This window comes from Phalacrocorax aristotelis, chromosome 4 (genome assembly GCF_949628215.1).
Source record: "Phalacrocorax aristotelis chromosome 4, bGulAri2.1, whole genome shotgun sequence".
NCBI lineage: Eukaryota > Metazoa > Chordata > Aves > Suliformes > Phalacrocoracidae > Phalacrocorax > Phalacrocorax aristotelis.
Window position 1 is genome coordinate 4,283,783 of NC_134279.1, and position 20,117 is coordinate 4,303,899.

At 42.4% G+C, this 20,117-nt stretch overlaps 1 protein-coding gene across 1 annotated transcript in view; it reads left to right on the forward strand.

Moving 5' to 3' along the window:
• The window catches only part of UGT8 (UDP glycosyltransferase 8), a 48,153-nt gene that overhangs the window by 8,312 nt on the left and 19,724 nt on the right, over positions 1-20,117 (forward strand). The window contains exon 2 of the mRNA XM_075090119.1: positions 11,073-11,896. Within this exon, the coding sequence (XP_074946220.1) occupies positions 11,075-11,896 (822 nt within the window). The 5' untranslated portion in view covers positions 11,073-11,074. The remainder of the gene's footprint in view (positions 1-11,072; positions 11,897-20,117) is intronic.

Consider the following 20,117-nt stretch of genomic DNA (forward strand, 5'->3'; position numbering starts at 1 on the left):
AACAAGCTGAATGTTATTGGAGTGTCTGTGTTGCCGCATACAGTCTTAAGCAATTCAGTTATTTTAACTGAGCTGAATAAGAGCAAAACATTATTCAATCAAGTATTTTAACTTTATTCAAAGTTGTGTTTCCCATTGCAGAAACAAACCTGCTATAGTTTCCCTTGTGATTCTGTTTGTGTAGCTTGTTAAAATGTAGTTATTTGCTATAGGATGAAGTCAGAAACTGAACAAAGAAATTCATTCAGTGCTTCTAGGTGTCATGTGATGGCGTGACCAGGGAGAGCTTGTACCAAGCTGAAGCTAGCTGTAGTGAAAAATGAAGCACCCCCCCCAACAATTAGTAAAGTTAAAATAAAACCCTAGCAAAATGTCTTTAAGTCTAAAACTAATGTTTCAGATCCTGAGGCTTACTCATGAGGCGACACTCATGCTTGTGTGATGGTATCATATAACTATAGGCTGTGTTTGCTGCACCAACAAATCAAGCTTACTACAAAGCTGTGCTCTGCAATTTCTTCCAGCCCCTTCCTCAGAGTCATTTTACTGAAGGAGAATCTGTCACTGGTGAAAGTCTTTAAAATTGGGCAAATCAGGCAGGGTTGGTTTCTTCTTCTCTTGGTACTTCATTCAGCCAGTACGTCAACCTGTCTTTTTATGCTGATGTGAAAGCGAAGGCTTCCTGGGCAAGCTTTGACTCCTCACTGGAGGTGTCTTTGTCTCCATCAGCTGCAGTGGCACTCGTGCCCCGTGCTCTCTGCAGGTAGAAGGTTTTTTTTCTTCTGCTTTCTGCACTTACTCTTGTAGCTCTTGACTGTGCAGCATAAATCACATTGCAGTCAATTATTCTCTTACTGGGCTCTTCGGGGCAGTGCAGTGTCACGCAGCAGGAGCAGGGCCAGCAGTTTGAGCCAGTAAATAACATCTTAAACAGCAGTGGTGTCTCTAGGAAATGTGGAGTAACCTGTTGACTTCTCAGTGTTAATACCCTCGCTGCTCGATGTCACAACATTATTTCTGGTTGCTTGCTTTCTGGTGCGAAATGGCTGCAGCAGGTTGAGAAACGTTGCTTTCAGATCTTGGTACTTGGAGGAAAGGTCTCCAGAAGCTGAGGGGACTCTGTCAAGGGACTGGCATGTTGATGGCAAAATACTATGTCCTCCGTGAGTTCACGTTAGCTGTGAGGAAGATGTATAATTTGTCAGAAAACGTTCTCACGTTGTTTTGGATGAACTGGACAAATCCCTCCACAAGGAATAACGTGTGTTGCTTTCGGGTAGATGGCTTTTTTGCTATCTGTAGTCTGCATATATCTTTCTAAGGTGCTTGGAGTGGAGTAACTATGGGCAGCAAGGATAAGACCTGCATAATAGAGTGCCAGTGTGGAGAAATCAAGTTGCTTGTGCAGAGTCAGGTTGCATTTGATTGAAGGTGCATGGGTTTTGGAGCAGGCTTTTAATTCCTCAGGTTTACTGCACTGTGCTGTTTTTCTGTCCTGAGGTCCAGGATTGTGCATCGGCTCTGTTGCAACACTGGGGGCATATGTGGCCAGCTTTGCGCTGGTGCAGAGCCCAAAGTAATAAACACAGCCTGACCTGAGCTGTCCTACTAATGTGTGTCTGGGCCATCTTCCCACCTTCGTCCCAGTTCTAGGGGTACGGAGCAGCTGCTGAGGTGCTGGGGCGAGTAGCCAGTTCTGGTCTTGCTATACTGCTTTGGACCTAGGCCAGCAGCAGGAAGGATGGGTGTTTCTTTATGCAGCACTTCTGGGCCTGGCTAAGCCTTACAGAAGAATTTGCAAGAACAGTTTTACCAAACTGGTGACAGGCACCCTGCTACATAGGGTGAAATACTTATAGATTGTAGGGATCTTAAAATACCCCCTTTGAATTGGCCAGTGCACAAAAGAGAACTTGCTCTTCTTGCCCTTTTTACTTTCATTTGGGGTACTAAAATAGATTCTTGAGGTATTTTGAATTGTTTTAACTAGCTTATTTGGTAGGTCTGCAGACATTAGTTTTCACAGGGTGTGAAATCTTTGAAACTTGCTTTCATGCAGTTAGTTGGACTGAGTCTTGAAAATGGATACTGGTACAACAGTGACATTCAATAAAGTATATATTTTTAACTGACTATGGCCTGTTCAGTTCTAGTGCACAGCGTGTTAAGATAGATAAATTGTGTGAAGGGGAATGTGCCTCTGCCCTGTGTTTTGCTTCATATTATGAAAGCATGAATTAGACTTCAGTGTTTACTTTACCCTCAGGTAAGTCTTTTCTTGACTGATGCTGTCAGTTCTTCAGTATTGTCATCCCAAAGCATGCAGGCCTTACTATGGTTTGTAAGTGACTGTTGAAAAGATTGAATGTATTACTGTTAAGAATTTTAGGAATCTTGTATAAATTTAGAATCTATTCATAGACTAATAAAGGCAATCTTTGTAGATCTTATTTTTCTAGATAATTAATCTTTTCAGGAGTTTAGGGCTGTTTTCCGTAACCATGAAGACTCATTTAAAGCTGTTCTTTCAGAAAGCCAGTGGCAAAGTGCTAGCAGGAATGTTGAACCTCAGTCACTTGCTATAAATTAATCTTAATAGGACATTATGCCTTGCATAAGAGTTCTATTCCCATGTTAACTTGTTAAAAAAAAATTATCTGCTAGCATGTCTATTGAAAATATGTACTATAAAACTGATATTTTGGAAGCATCTCTTTCTTTCTACCTTGCGACCTTTTGAGTGAGGATTTTTAAAATAGTTTTTCTGCAACTCTTGAGTACAAAAGCTTAGGTGAGATCCTTCAGTGTTTGCTGAAACCTGTTACACAAATAAGTTGTTACTGAAAGGGGTTTTGTAAATTACATATCCTTCTGATTTGCTTGTAATTCCTTTGCTGTTTGCTTACCTGACGAAGTAAGTCTCTGACAGATGATTACAGTGGCATTGTAATGCCTATGAATCTTCCTCTTTTATCTGTAGATGTGACATTCTTCTACTTGTTGAAATTCTTCAGTCATTGGACGGGAGGATGTAGTTGTTCAACAAACTGTACAAAGGAAATGCAAATGCCTGCCCTTGTTTGTGTGCATGATTTTGTATGAATAACTTTCTTATTTGGTTCAAATAGGAGCCTGTAGTTACAAGCTAAATCTTACTACTTATCAAAAGCATTGCAACAGAAAATAACAATAATAGCATGCACTACCTTAGCAATTAGTATCAAGAGGTGCGATAGGGAAAATGTAAGAATTGAAATCTGAAGGCTGCGCAATACCTGTTATCAGAGTTTCTTCCTAGATAACATAGTGGTTCGCTGCTCCAAGGCTCTGGGCATTCACACATTTCTGGTGCTCTCATCTGTTTTACGGCACGTGGGTTGCTTAGTAGCAACTGCTTCCTAATCTTAAACGGCAGTTTGCTGCCTGAAGTCAGCTTATGGGCCTGATTTACTGTAATGCTCCTAAGGGATTATAGAGTAGTATTTCCTATTACCTACTGAATATGTACAGTACAGCAAGCAGTATAATAGGTTAAGAACATATTTTACAATTGCCAGCTTAAAGGATTCAGGAGTCAAGTTGTACTTTCAGCTTGAAGAATGTGGTCTTTCTTACTATTGTCTATTATGCTGCTAATTAAAATGTTCCTGTGCCTGTGATGATTTGATCAGCTGAGATTTACTGTTACGTATAACTTGGTGCATTTCCCTCACATAGGTAACACTTTCTTACTCTGGTGCTCGGCAGAAAAAATACTGACATGGACTGGCATTAAATCTTAAAGAAAATATTTTGAGGGGGTCTTAAAATTATTTGTATTGTTACAAGTGGTCTCCTGGGGGATGTCACAGATAGAAAGCAAGACCTCTCTTTCCTCTGTTTAATATTCCCCAATTTGGAATCAGTGCACTGCATTCATGCTCGTGTGTATGTATGTTTTTGTCATTAATATCAGCTTCTTGCATCGGGCTGATACAGCTAAGATTTGGTTTGGGTGCATGTGTATTTTATCACTGAATCATCCTGTAAGCAGTGTATTAGAGAACCTTTTATTATTCTTGGAATATTTTCTTCCTCTTTCAGCTTTATACTTAAGTGTAAGTGCTTTTTGTTAGCCATTCCTTGCTATCTTAGGCTTGATAAAAAGCTTTGCTCACAGGGCCTTTGGTCATGCAGCTAGCATTGTAGGGCTTGGTTCTTTATTTGTTTAACTGAAATGTTTACAAGCCTGTGAAGGCTGGATACTATGCTTTATCTGTAGAACTGTGTTTAATAGCAGCTAAAGCAAACAGGTTTGCATGTAAAATAAGTTAACATCAATGGGATTTTGAGTAGGCAGGGCAGAACTGGAGCTTCAGTAAATCAGGTAACAAAGGAAATGCATCAGGTAACAATCTCAGATCGTTTTCATTTCTGTTTCTTCTTGAATGCTTCCTTTTTATTAAGAGTGGTAGTAAACCATAGCCAGTAGCTGCTTATGTGCTTTTCAGAGGGAGTTTGTGGTGCCTTCAGTCACAACTTGGCATTTTTCTTACCATACTTTTGCCCACGTCTCTACAGTATGTACTATCTTGAGCAATAAATGCACTTTATATGTCCACCTGTGGTAAATGCTGCTCTTGGGCATTGGAAGGTGGGATTGGTTGCTGAGGTGACAGTGCACTCCTTATGGGTTCTGGTTTTTCTCCTTAGATGGAGGTACAAGCAGGTGGGCTAACTAGTCTCGAGTTCGACTTGGTGGAAGAAAAGCAGCTGGCCTTGCAGCAGCCTGGCCTGGAGCCCACCACGGGCAGCTGTGGTGTGTAACTGATAACTGGTCAAGAACCACTCTCCCTATGTGGAGACTTGATCAGATTTGCAACCTCTAAAAGTTTAGTTGCTGATAAAATATACTTGTTTTTTTGACCAAAAAAAGTTCTCTGTTTTTCTCTTTCGTTCCAGTTGGCTCAGGTCATTGATGTGAAATTTTCGAGCGTTTACAGCTCTAAAAGCAGGGTTTATATGTTCCCATCTAAAATACTGAGTTTTGTGTAATGAACTGCTGATAGTAGAGAGAGAGGGATAATACTGTGAGCAGGGTTAAGTAATCTTCATGTTAATCTCACAGCAGTTTTCAGTATTCGCAGTTTGCTGAAACGCATACAAATCTCACATCTGCCCCTTTTTGATAATTACACTCCTGCGGTGCACAGCATAAGTTTTTTGTTTGGGCACAGACATTTCAGTGCTAATTCCCATCCACGCTTGGGATTGCAGAGGTGAAAGTCAAGTTGGTAAGCCTGTTCCTTTTAATGTGTACTGGTTATCTTGAACAGTAATGAGTAATTTGAGCTGTAATGAGTAATTGGGTAAGGTGATCAGTAGGTATAAAGATTGCTCCTTTGCTGTCAGCGCTGCTCTTGAGTATGAAGGGCAGCTCTGCAGGCCGAGGTCCTGGTCTTCTGACCACACTGCCCAGGTATACTCAGTGACCCTTAGAAAATCTAAAGGAGGGCTGGAAGGAAGGGAAGAACTTGAAAGAGCTAATGGCATCACTGAACTCAATCTCTGTAAAACTTCATTTGCTGCTTTGGAAGTCAGGAGCATTATGTATTACCAGTGAATAAAAAGGACTCTTCTATCATTATGCTATGCGTAAGTGCATAGGAACTGTTTACTTTCCTGAGAGCTGATGAATTCAATTAGGCATGAATATTCAAGCTGTGCTGTGTACAGAGGTGCTTGAGAGAGAGCCTCTTTTGCTTCTAGGTCTCACTACAATGGAAGAAAACACTGGCAATGCTGTTGGTGGCTTGGAAATGGTTATTTCTGTGAGATTCAGAAGTAGTAGGTAGGCAGCCAGTGGTATAAAGCAGGGAATCCCCCAAACATGCCTGCAAGTTTTAATTACGGAATGAATAGCAGATTACTAAGGACTGGCAGTAAATCTAATATTTGGTATCTATTTCAGTACTATAATTGTTATATAAATCATTAATTTGAATTATTTAGAAACCATTTCAATCTTAAAAATATAACGGTAATATTCAGTTTTACAATATTAAACACCAAGAGTTTTTCATATAACTTGCATAAATATAAATTCAGCTTCTTCCCACGTTGCCTAATTTTCAAGTATCAGGCCTTTGTGAATAATGAGGGGGAAGGATCCTCCCCATTATTTTTTCATCTGAAAGGCACTGATTTCTATAGAGTCAAAATTCTTATTCTAGATCCAGCTTGGCCTTTCTGGGTGAATGGAAAAATACTTCCATTAAAAAAAAAATCAGGATCAGTACATTTAGAACTGTTTTGGTCAGCTGAAAACATCACTCCAGCGGTCTTCTATGGATGTGCTTGGTTTTCTGTTACACACTTGAACTCGTAATTTCTCTTTCATTTGAAAAAACACATGGAGGCCATTAACTTTATGAGAAGCTGTTGGAATAGGCTTAATGTTTAACCTCTTGGTATTTCTTTAATATTAAACTTGTTGCTGCGCTTGAGTAGGTGAACTCTTTACAATTGGCAGTTGGTTTCACTCATAAAGCCACTCTGTTTTTAGGGCTTTTTGGCTGAAAGTAGTAATGGCTTCAATTCAGTGATAATTTTGTGGGGTGGTGTTTTGGTTGGGGTTTTTTAAACTTAGAAAATTTGGATTTTTCTTTTCACCCTCTCTTATAAAAGGATGTTATATACCAGCACAGACAGCAAAACGGTCTTACTTAATAGAGGCAAATCCTAAGCAGGAGGACTTAAGAGGTAGTAAATGGTTTTATTAATTCTCCTGGAGAAACGCATTGTGCTCTGGCTTTGGATTTTCTCCTTTTTGTCTGTCAGGATACTTGACAATTCTTTTTCATGCTTTTGATATTCAGAAGGAGAAAACAGTTGCCTTGGATGTTGATCCTTTGTGGGTTTTTCTTGGCGAGTGATTTATTATGGGAGTTCAGCACTGGAGTGTGACTGGAGGTTAGTTGGAAGAGTCCTTGTGTTCTGGTTTTGATTAGCTGGCGCTTCCAGCTGAGCACCACCTCCTAATCCTTCTGACCCCTCTAAAGCCCCCTCTGCCTGGGCGCTGCTCACTGCTTTTTGGAGATGTGCTGAATCAGAAATTCCCATTGAAATAGGCAAGTATCCACAGCTCTCCCTGGCCTGGTGGAAATACCTGATGTGCTGGTGGAGCTCACTGCTGAGGACAGTCGGACTCAAGGGGTGTCTGGGACTGAGCCTGAAGCTGAGCTTGTGTAGTGGCGTGTTTTCGCACTGTTGCTGCACGGAGCACCTGCCTCTTCCCCCCCTCTGTCTGCTAAATGGGAGCTGTGCTCGTGATTAGTTGGCTTACAGAGTACTGTTACATATTGCCCTTGTTCCTGCTAAATACAAAGCTTCTAAGACCCCTGCTTCTGTCTGGCCACAGGGTGAAATGATGAGACTTCATCCTGGAGGTTTCTACCAAAAGTTCACTGTAAGATCAATGCCATTTTTCCCCAGTAAAAATGTCAATTAGCATTTCTCCAATATAATCATGTATTTAATATTTCTATGGCTTGGCAGGTCCTGTACATATATTTTCCTGTCCCTGTGGAAGATGCTTGCATTGAAAAGGGGAGTTGCGTAATACACTTTTGAGAACTGATTATTTTTTCTATCAGTTCTGAAGATGCTATGACGTACAGGCTCTTGGGGAAGTGTGTTGATACACCATAAGAGCAGTTTGGTAAATTGCTTGTAGTTATTGACAGATTTTCATGTTAGGTGGGTAGTGCTTTACAGTACCTTCACAGAGAGCAAAATATCCAATGCGATTCCCATTTAAAATGTTGCTGCTCGGTGAGGGCGGTGATGGGAAGCGGTGGGGCGATACTGTCACCATCCCAGGGAAGTGCAGCTGTAGCTCCCGTAGCTTTTGGTGACATGTGCGTAACCCTGGCTGTGGAAAATAAGCCTTAGGGCTATGTGCTGTGCTCCGGGCCTGTATCGGGTCGGGAGATCAAAGTACAGCTGGCGTGCCTGCATATGGCAATGCTTGGATCATGCCTAGCCCTTAGGCTCCTGGTACCTTTGATATATACCGCTGATAGAAATGTTAACTGTTTTTGAGTTTCCCACTCCTACGCCTCCATTCATGGTTTTGTAATACTGCTGCTGTTGACAGGAGCATTAACCTAATACCGTGGGAATGCTTATAGCATGGGGAGAGGTAATCAATAATGGTTTTTTTCCAAGTTTGATTAATTTTTCTTGGATATTTCATCGGTGAACCATTATTTGCTTATTTAAAACCATGCTTACTTAACAAGTGTTATCCTCCAATGAGGCCCTGTTGAAGATAGCTGAGCATGGCTTGTTGGTACAAATATTGAATGCTATGCCAAGCCTGTGCACTTCTGCGCTTGCACAACCCTCTGCCACGGCTTGAAACCTGTGAGTTTTAGGAGCAAAGTGGGATGGTGAGTGGGGCTCGGTGCTGGCATGTCCGTCAAACGGGTGCTCCTGGGAGGCAGCCGGGCTCTGTGGAGTGCTGTGGCTTTCTAGAAAGCCTCTGGTGAAAGTAAAGACCTAAACTAAAAAGGCAATAAACTAAAAAAGCAATTTAATTCTTTAAGCTCTCTGGTAGGTCAGGACTTTATGCTGGGAGGTAAGCTGTTTCTCATGTAGTAAGAATGCTTTTTCCAGCTTTACTGGAGAGCGGCGAGGATTGCCATGTAGCTTGATTTAACTACTGCTCTTTGCCACGGAAGATGTTTGAGGGTAATCTCCAACACTTTAATTGAGGCAGCTTAAAAACCAAATTGGTCTCTCCTGATGTAAGGCGATGGTGCAGTATAGTGAAGACTTCATATGCTACTAGTAATACTTGCAGCAAGTAATTTCCTCCCTCCTCCCCTGAAGTGTTATCGCTGTAAAACTGAGCTTTGTGCCTAGAAATAGCCAAGCGTCCAAGTACTTCCCAGAATGCTGTGTCAGCCTGTGATCTCAAATTCTCCATGTTTCCGTTCCTCACCCTTTGCCCACGGGTACGATAAGGTTTTGCTGTGCCGCTTTGTCCTGGGAAAGCGAAAGCCAAAACCCAGCAATAAAGCACATGTGCCCGAATGAACTTTTTTGTGCATACGCACACTACTGCTGGTGATCATTAATGTGAAATTGGTAGAGTTCTCCAAGTGATGGTCAGTAATCCCCTACGCAGTGGCTAACGCTTTCTGGAGGCAAATGTAGATGAGGCTTCAAATCCAGTAAGAGAGCTTTTCACCTGAGAAACGCGATTTAAATACTCAATGTACCTTGTTGTGATTTTGCAACTTTACTTGAGCTTGGTGCATGCTTAAAAATGCTTCCAAGTCAAGCCACTTGGAGAAGCTGCAGTAGCAGAAAATTGGGGCATGCTTCAGAAAGCTTAAGATTACATAGTAGCAATACAACTAGGAAATGTTCTGGTGAGCTGGTAACCCAAGTACCTTTTAAAAAAAAAAAAATATACAAGTCCTGAGCCATTGTAGAATCATTAAGGTTGGGAAAGACCTCTAGAATCATCAAGTCCAACCGTCAACCCAAAATCTGTTGTAGGAGGGTTAAAGGCTACACTCTAAGGAGATAACAAGGACTGCGTAGCAGTCTTATCGGTTTCTGTTGTGCTTATTTATGAAGGACACCACAACAGACTGGGCTTTCCACGTGGATTGGTTTGGCATGAGAAAAGAGCAGATTGTTTAGTTTGGCTTGCACTTGTTTCCCTATCCTAGGAGGATTAAAGTGACTGAGGAGATTTCTGACATGTCCTCGCTGCGCTTGTAGTGCGCTTTGCTTTCATCTGGTGCATACGGCGTTTTGTAGGCTTTACTCAGGAAAATGTGGAGGTGGGGAAACCATTTTCCCTTTCCTGGCAGCCTGCTATTGTTGGGAACAGTGTGTGTTTAGGATGGCAGTGGGGTTTGCAGCATAGGTTAGAGTTAGTGCTTCAGCGCGTGCTGAAGTGCTGATTTAAGTAGGTTCAAAATCAAGTACTTAAAGGTGCTTCAGTGGAAGTTGAGATGTTCACATTTGTAGTACTAAGTCCTGTTACTTCACTTGTTCTGATACACAAAGTGTGATTTTTTTTTTTTTGAAAGCTTAAAGTAGTTAAGTTGGTTCTTATTCAATGGTAGATCTTCCTGCCAGGTTTTGACTTTCCACCCCCATGTATCTGATCAGCATTGATACTAAAGGCAAGCATTGCATACATTTGCATGTCCTTTTAGGAGGGGGGAAACAAATCTTCTCTGTTCCCATTGGCTTATATGAAAAAAAAACCCACAGAAAATGCTATCCTTAAATCAGAATAGAGTTGCAACTTGAAAGAGGATGGCTTGAGAGCTGTGGGCAACTATTAGGCAAGACCTTGCGGTAGAAATGCGTATAATGGTGTTAACAGTAGCGTGAAGCGGGGTGCTCTTGAACTACAAAATTAAAATGGACCAATTGGAAGTTCCAGTTGAGGGGGGAGACTGAATTTTATTTATAAGAGTCACCCTATATCCTATGCACTGAAAATCAACAGCCCATCCTTTCGGTCTCATGTGTGAATAAATACAGGATTTTAGCTTTGGGGTCTTTGACTGTAGCATCTTTCTTATTGCCATTGTAATATATTAAGTGAATAATGCAGTTGAGTTTTTAAATACAGTCCCAAATGTAGCAGGATCTAGCTTTCGGAGCTGACTTTAGGATCTTACAGGTGTCAGATGGCACACATAACTCAGAATCAGTGCACACGGTATCACTGTGGAGGGTACCAGTTATTGTCTTTGGTTTTCCTGCCTCTTAATGCAGGTGCCATATTGGTATCTGTGTTGGAAGAAGTCTCTTTTGTACCCTTAATGCCAGATGGAAAGGGAGGGGAGGGGAAAAGCAGATCTCCCTGGAAACCAAGTGCTACCAAATGCACCTGAAGCCGAGTGGCTCTCTTGTTCCCCCAACTATTGCAAAGATGTCTGAAACAGGGAGATGTGATTAACTTTCATGGGACAGCCACATACTAACTTTTTTTTAAATGCCCAGGTAGCATACAAACCTGTTTTCTGTTGATATAATGATTTTATGTCTCATTTCAGCTATGAAGCCGTACACTCCAGCCCTCATCCTCCTGTGGAGTGCTGTCGGGATAGCGAGGGCTGCCAAAATCGTTGTTGTGCCGCCAATTATGTTTGAAAGCCATCTTTATATTTTCAAGACTCTGGCCTCAGCCTTGCATGACCAAGGTCACCAGACAGTGTTTCTCCTCTCTGAGGGCAGAGAGATTCCTCCATCTAATCACTATAGACTTCAGCGCTACCCAGGGATCTTTAACAGCAGCACCTCGGATGACTTTCTCCAGTCCAAGATGAGGAGTATCTTCTCTGGGAGACTGACAGCCCTCGAACTGTTTGATATCCTGGACCACTATTCCAAGAACTGCGACATGATCGTTGGCAACCAAAACCTCATGCGTGCCCTGAAACAGCAAAAATTTGACCTGCTCCTGGTAGATCCCAATGAGATGTGTGGATTTGTTATAGCTCATCTTTTAGGGGTTAAATACGCTGTCTTTTCCACTGGCCTCTGGTATCCAGCAGAAGTGGGGGCTCCAGCTCCCCTGTCTTACGTTCCAGAATTTAACTCGCTGCTCACAGATCACATGAACCTATTTGAGAGGATTAAAAATACTGTTGTTTATCTTATCTCAAGATTTGGAGTCAGTTTTTTGGTTCTGCCAAAATATGAAAGGATAATGCAGAAACACAAGATTCTGCCGGAACGGTCCATGTATGACTTGGTTCATGGATCCAGCCTGTGGATGCTTTGTACTGATGTAGCACTGGAGTTTCCAAGACCTACGCTACCCAACGTTGTTTATGTGGGAGGAATCCTAACCAAACCGGCCGGCCCTCTGCCAGAAGTAAGGTTTGCTGAGCTTTACAGTAATTTCTGTGGTATCTGGTTGACCTCATATGAGGCGTGGCAGTTTTTAGGCTGTGAATTTCAAGGGGGTTTGAGCGTCTTCTGTTGTTGCTTGGTGAAATAGACCCTTGAAGTCATGGGAAGTAGCTTGGGGTGGTGGTGAGGGGAACTATCAGACTTTTGTCTTTTGTGGTTGCAGGAAGTATTTTGCTTTTGAGTAAGGTGCTTGATAGTACAGCAGATGAAATAACAGTGCGTGCTATCTTGGAAATGACGTCTGTAGCTTCTAACCGGGTATGGGTTAAAAAGGGAAGAAGGGAGAATGGATGAATACTGCTGATGCTTGAAGAAGCCTGCTGATAAGTTACACTATCTAATTTCATGGTATTAGTGTTTTTATGGAGAGTTTGCTTCCCGTGGTTTGGTAGATTAAAAATGTTTCTAAGGCTAGGTGTATATAAGCATGAAGAAACAGTGTGTAGGCCAAGAAATGGAGGTGTACTCGGATATGAATTTTTACTGTACACTTACTGGCTATCAGGTACTGAACTTCAGACTGAAATAGTGATAGTGCTGGAATGATTCCAGAAATCCTGGCTGCACAGGTTAATCATTAAGTTTGATTATTTCAGTGTACCGTGTGATACCCGATATCCAAGAATGCTTCTGTTCAGCAGCACAATGGTGAGCGACAGGCAGAACAAAATTTCACAGAAAAGTGTCATTTATACTTCTGCTTATATATACATAAACAAATAGATCTTGAATTGGAGATGATTATTAATGGATGCTTCTGGCTGAGTGATAAATAGGTAGGTAGACCTGCAGTGCTCAACAACTTGCTTCTAAAAATGCCTTGTTCAGCCCTTGCTTTTGTCATGAAAACTGCCGAGCCCACTACTCATCTGTTTTAGCTTGAAAATTGGTTCTGAAAGGCCGGGGTTCCTGTTTTGATATAGTTTTTTCTTTGCACTGTTTGTAGTGTCTTGACTTAGTACCTTTTCTCACAAGCTCAGAAAACATCAGACAAATCTGATTTGGGCTGCAGGATGTGGAGTGTTGAGCCAATTCCTTCATCCTTTTTTTCCTGCCCAGTTCAACTTCAGATGCCTCTGAGCTGAAAGAGAGCAGGCATTGCACACCGAACGTGCTAGTGGTTATATCCCAACAGACACTCTTCTCTGGTCTCCAAGGTGTCATTAGAGGTGGCTGTAACAGTGCTGCTTCTAGCTGGTTCCTCCCGTTTGGATCTTAATGTGCTTGTGTTTAGAAAATGTCAGGCTGTACAGATATTCTGAGAAAGCAGACTAAAGGTAGCGCTCTGCTGTCTATAAATTTAGCCCTATTCCCTCCAGGAAAACTTTGCTGGCCGGATTGAGTTTCAGCTCTTCATTTTCCAAACTCTTATTTTCTTGTTCTGTGAGAAGAAAAATGTCTTCGTTTTATGATGAATTTGGGCACTACATCAACATTGTCTATTTTTTGTCTCTGTCCCTTGGTCATTACGATAAAATATTAACTGTCCTCAAAGCAGATACTTTGCTATGAAACGGAGTGGAAAAGGATGAAAGGAGCGGTTTTCTTTCAGTGTTCTGCTATGGGGGTGCGTGTATAGATAGAGATACATTTTTACACATATAAAAAATATATTTGGAGCCTTTTAAGAATGTTTCTTTGTAGTTTCTAAACTTACTCTGCAACCACAGATGTTAAGCTGTTATGATACCTTACAATGCAAGATTGGAACAGTAAGCAAAATGTTTAATATGACCAGACTGACAGTGACCTTGAAATAGCCCTGTAGGTAGAGTACCTGCTGGCAAATACTTCTTACAGTGGGGATGGGGAAAGCCCTGTATTTGTGAGCTGAGACATTATTTACCTTCTCTTCAGCTTTATTGGGCAATTCATTCTTGCAACGTTCTAAGAGCGGGATTTAATTGAATTTGAGAGAGACTAAGTGAGTGTTCATCCTTTAATGTATAATTTGGCTGTGCCTAAACTGTTACATGTAATCCACTGTGGTACGCATTGTAGGTAAATTATTGGGGCAGCCAGTTTTTAACTGAATAATTGGACAAAATTCCTAACCGTTGCTTTGTTCTGGAAGTTTAAAGTTGGGTAGCTAGTGCTGTGACTGTTCTCAGCTATTGCTGGATTTTGAGGGCAGGAGCCTGTGCTCGTTTATTTTCTGCAGCATTTAGCCTGGTGCGTTATGGTAAGCCAGAAGCAGAGCGGGTTCACGTGGCTGGCCTGGAAATGGTGATGCTTCAGGAGCCATCTCGTAGAACAAAGCTATGTTCCTTGCTAGAGATGATCATCGGAAAAGAGGGGCACGTGGCTGGAGATTAAATCTGCCTGCTAAAGCTGTTAAGAGACCTGAATGACTTGTAATAGTAGTTAAATTCTCCAAAACGGCTTATAAGTAGCCTAGTCCACTACTTCTGGTAGAGAATTACTAGGAAAAAAAAATCCATGTTTTTTCAAGTCCAAAATACCTGCTCAACATGAAACACCCAGGCACCTCCACAGTGGCACTGCTGCCTTGTCAGCAGGGAGTTTATTTTTTTTGGGGGGGTGGGGGTGTGTGTAAAAAAGCTTAGTAGTTTGTTTAACCAAATCTAATAAGTAATATCTTATGGTGAAAGGCAAAGAGTAATAATTAAAGGTGAGAGAGAGGTTAAGGCCTCTTGAACTGTTATGGGATGGCTGTTTAATTATAGGAGATGTGGTAGCTCTTTTGTGGCTGCTCAGAGTCTGCACCTGTGTTTTCCTTAAACTTCTTTTAAAGAAAAGTAACAAAACCACAGCTTTATAGGTAGTGTGTGGCAAGGGGTGCTGAATATCCATGTCATGTAACGGTGCGTGTGTGAGGGGAAACAAACCTGTCTTTTGCTTTGCTCTGTCCCTGTTGGAGGGGATGATGTCCCCTACGTTAATATTTTAGTTCAGGACAATGGAAGGGTTTGGTGAATCCCCACTTACTGCAGGCAGGTTCCCTTTGTAGAGTATTTTTGGTGCAAGTAAACTAGATATTTTTTTTTTGGAGGATGTTAAGCTGGAAGCTTCATTTCACCTGCAAACCAAATGCTTGCTGATAAGTGTTTGATAGGAGATGTGTCTGTAGCAATGTTTGGCATTTTGGAGGGCTTTAAGTGATGTGTGTTGTGGGGGGACACTCAGATTGGGGACCACAATAGATGTAGCTGAAGTCAAGCTGCTGCAGTGTGCAGGGTGTGTATGCAGAGCCCCTGCTGTGCTGGCATGGTGCTCAGGTAGGGGCAGGCTGCAGTCCCTGCAGGGACTGTATCCTAGCTGTGCATCACCTGTGAAGGGAACTGGCCTTATGCAGGGCGTATCCTTACTGCCTGGCACAGGCTGGAAACCAGCAGTAGCTGATCATGTGGCTGGCTCGTGTGGCGGGTGTGATTTTTCAGCTGCTGCTGAGATCTATAGCTATGATGGCTGTACCGTGCAGCACCTGGCTGTGGTATGAAAAACTGCCAGTGTGTCTTCAGGTTGCCGCCTGTCTGGATGCCTTGGGAAGCCTTCACCAGGCTCCAGTCCTCCTTTTCACTGTCCCTCTAAGGCAGTGCCCCGATGCCGGTCTGCGCTTGGCGCAGTGTCCCTCGGCGCAGTTGCAGTGATCAGCATGCTGAGGAGCGGGAGCCAAGAGCCAGAGAGGAGAGCAGCGGGTCCTTTGGAGGTCACTGCTCTGCCCGGCTCTCTGCAGTGCCTTGCGGCACGGTGTGAGCAGCTGGGAGCTTTCTCCTTGGCATAGCAGGGTTAGTCTTGCCCTTTACAGAGAGGCAGCGTGTCAGCCAGTGACTGAAATGGCCAATGATGGCACGTTTCCTCCTCCTTCTGATCCGTGATGCAGGTGGAGGAAGCTGAGCATAACTTGTGCTGCTGTGTGTCATTGTGGTGGAAGGGCTGATCATCACTTCGCAAAGCTTGGTGTAGGCAATAGACACCCCACAGGTAGAAGCAGTCTTTTGTGGTAGCTAGTGGGCTAATTTCACTGGTTAAGTGTGTGGATTTAGAAGGTTGTTTTTGCATAGCGTGCTCTGGAAAAGGCAAGGAGATGGTTAATGTGGCTGCAGCTGTTAGCCATAAGTGAATAAAATCTTACACGCATGTGGGAAAGAGTCCAGGGTTTGTATAGTTAACTCAGAAAAGAGTGTCTTTTGAATCGCAGAGGACAGTGCGAGCAGAATTAGCCTTAAAAGATGAAAAGCTTGAGACAAACAGAATATCTAGTCTTTAAGGTCATTGCTGACTTAAACTATTAGTGTATGGTGTTACCTGGCAGTGTTTTCCAGATAACTGGTGGTCGCCAATAGGAAAATAAAAAGCTCCTCTGCCTCTTCCGTATGCTTCTCCAGAGGGATCTTGAGAACCTGAATGAAGCTGGCTTTTTAGAGTAAAACACATTTTAAGAAGCAATGGGGAAACCTCTGCTATGGCATTTATATCTTGTGACTAGGTTGATATGTAGTTAGGCATTAATCAGCCTGATAAGATATGTCCTTGAACCATGGTAGAAACCCAATGGGTGCTAAAAGCAGCTGCCTTGGGAAGTACTCAGTCCCTGGTGAGGAGGAGACAGAGGGCATGGGAAATGAGCAGGTATCTTTGCTGCAAGAAAAGCAGCTGACGAGTGTTTCAGGACTCCTTTCCGTCAGCTAGTTGATGACGTAGGTGCATTTGGACATAGGTTGGATCCCGCAGTTCAGATACAGTTGTACTTGAGCATCTAAACCTGTGTTTACAAAAAAAACCCCACAAACTAAAATGACACTCCCTGTAGTTGGTAAGTTGAGCTGCTGCTTTGCTGCTGCTTTTTCACATCTGTGTGATTTAAGTTCTGCGTCTACCTCTGTAACACTGCTTTTTTTAGTGCTGATCTTGGGGTGGTACTTTGGACTGAATGCCATTTGTGGTTGACAGGAAGAGAGAAACAAAGGGCAATTCAATTTTTAATACTTCCATAGCTGAGTAAACTAAACTTATGCTACAAAGGAGGGTGTTCACATTTCAGAAGTAGAAGGTGTCCTTTCAGCCGTAGCTGTCAACAAATAGTAATTACAGTAACTTACTCCTCCCTGTTGATCTCATATCTAATCTTATTATATAGATCTATCTAACAAATTGGTGGCTTTGCAATACCTTCCTCAAAGTTTTTCCTGAGTCTTGCTGACAGCTGTATGTTTACTAGGTGTGTGTTGGCCGATACCGGTATTATCTTTAAAATTAGGTGGAAGAATACAGAGATATTTTATCCCATAGATCAGATTTTTCTCCTTTGTTCAAATTCAAGGACACTGTCTATAAGCTCTTGCAGACTGTAGCAGTGGATTTTTGCGCATGGCATAGCACCACCATTTTTTAATGTCTGGGGAATAGTTCTTAGAGCTGCTTTTGACAGTAAATTTCTGGTGATGCGAAGCAATTCTAGAGCTGATTTAAAATGCATGTGGTTGTCAGCTGGGGAGGCAAAAAGTCTTTTAAGGATGGCAGAGATTATGGGGGGACTCTGTAAATTCAATATGCTGAACCATATGATCATGTATTTTGTCTCTGAAATACATTTCTGCATACAGCTGCTTCTCCTCCCCCTCCACTGATCTTTTGCCTCACAAGTGAGCGAACTCACTCAGTGAGTCAGTCACTTACTGAGGTTCTCCCTAAAACTGATGTAGTCTCCTGCCTCAGATGTTCCAGTGTGGCTAGGTTGAGAACCATGTCTCTTCCTGCTATACTGCTGCATTTTAAATTCGGGAGGCTTTGACTTGGCAACTACCTGTGTAGTGTAGGACACTGGGAAGAGGATGCAGGGCTAATTTCACAAGTCATTTAGGTATCTCCAGTAAAACTTGGTCAGAAAAGCAGGTCCTCCAAGTACCCATGCCAAATGCAAGCCGGTGTCCAGTGATCTGATGAATGAGCACCAAACCTCTTCAGCAAGCCTATGCTATCCATCAAAAAGCAAGGTTACTTGGTTCAAGAGTAGTACTGCGAGGTTATTTCTTCAGCTCAAATGATTGTATGTATTGGGAATGGAAAATGCGAGCTTCAGACCTTGGATGTTGCACAGGTAACTTCTTAGCGAAAGGTAAAAGCCACTGAAGTTATTTTACTGTATTACAAAAAAATCAAACATATCAAAACATAAGCTACTATGATAAACAGGTCTTCTGGTTTTAAATATTCTAATTAATAATTTTCTGATTAGAATGAACAAATAAAGATGATGTACTCACTTTGGTAATGTGCAGTGCTTAACTGTGGGTGTCACTTGCAAGTTTTTAAGACTGAGCTGTATGTAGGACAAATAATGAGCTAGTGTTCTTGGTCTGCTTCTCTAGCATACTGTAGGATAATTTCTGACATTATGTAGAGAAAGGGGGAACTTATTTCCAAAGGCATGGTTTTTCTCTGTAGTATTTGGAACGAGTTTGAACATAATGGCTTGTATAATTTGGGAAATGGGGATGTTGAAAGCTGATGTTTAAGAGCAGCAAGCCTAATTATTATTGATTTTAAAAAATAATCTCTGTAATCAAGCCAGCTTTTCTTTTCAGGTGTCCTAGTTGCTTGCAGGTTTAAGTGCATAACTCCTGTTCAGCTAATAATCTGCTAGGGCATTTATATATCCTGTGGCTGGGTTAATGTCAGATGGCACCTGTCTTTGGGGTGCTGAGGTGTCTGCAGCAGGGGTGTCCAGGAGAGGATGGAGGCTTCTGAGGGAGAACTGAACATGATGGGTGGGGAGGAGAAGGGATGGTCCCATGCCTGGCAGGTGGTATGTAACCTTGTCGTGGTGTGACTCCAGGCACCTCTTACCTGACCTCTTGAAGAGTGCTGGGAAAGTGAGTAATACATCGTCAGCATCTCTGCCTAAAACCCCATCTGTCTTCCAAATAATGCCATTCTAACTGTGATTCCCTTGAAGGCAAGCTTTTAGTTTCAGGGAGTCAATTCATGGTTGGCTGAAACCTGGCGTTTGACTTTTTTCAGTGCCCAGGTTTGGTGGATTTACAGATGACCTGAAGTAAAGTTGTCTTTCATATCCTGACAGTGAGCTTCTTGTAGGTCACAACAGCACCTTGAACGGTTTATTAACGGTGTTGTCCTAATGTTTTTATTTATTGTTTGGTTTTATAAAATTTCTGAGTAGAATTGATTTTTAACGCAGCAGTACATGTCTGTGACTGACTATTGACCTTCACCCGCTCTTCTGCTGCGGATTGTAGCTCCTTTGCATCTCCCGGCGGTTTCCCAGGCTGTGCGCAGCCTGCCTGGGGGATGCTGCGGGGTGGCATGCTGTGCCAGGGTCAATAACCCTGGTCTGGGGCGGTGGAGGCAGGATACCTGGCAGCTGCTGAGGGATCCATCCGGCATAGTGCTGTGCTGCCTGCGCTGGCAGCCCTGCCTGCATCCATGCCCGGCGGGAGCACGCAAGAGCTTTCACTTCGCACGTTTTCACCCCATAAGATGCGAAACCCGGGAATTGCTCAGCGAGCCCCGCTGTGGTGCTTGGTCTGTCTTTGTGCTTTTTGCGCAAAGGTTGGAGGACACATACACGTGCGTAGATGGGGCCCTTCTTAGAGTTTGAGTGCAATTCTGGTCACCCCAACCAAGTGGAGGAGCAGAAGAGATGATTAGGGAGGTTTTACTGAAGGAGGTGAGATTCTATCACTTAAACACAGGCTCAGAAGACAGCTGATCTTAAGCTTCTTACAGAAGGGGTGGTGACTGATGACCTCTCTAAAATAAGTAAGTATTGTATAAGAATAATGTATATTATGTGTGTCTGTATATGTGCATACATACATGCCCATATATTTAAATATGTGAGTAAATATATTTATAAACATTAAAAGAAGAGAGAAGGGAGGGGGTAAGCTCTGGAGAGAAAAAATGTTTAATATGAAGAGGAAATGAAGAACTTCCATTTTTAAATCAAAGCTGCAGCTTGGAAAGTTATCTCCTACTGTCCACAGAGCATAGGTGTCATACGGGAACAACAGACAAAATTTCCCACCTAAATTAGTTATAATGTGGATTTTTGGATGGGGCTATATGTCGCTATCTGTTACACAGAGGTCTGGATTTAAAATTCAGCTTCTCTTCAATTTTCTTCTTAGTGTATTCTCTGCAACTTGAACTGGATGCTCTATAGACAAAAGTAAAAACCTTCTCCATACTTAAAGCTG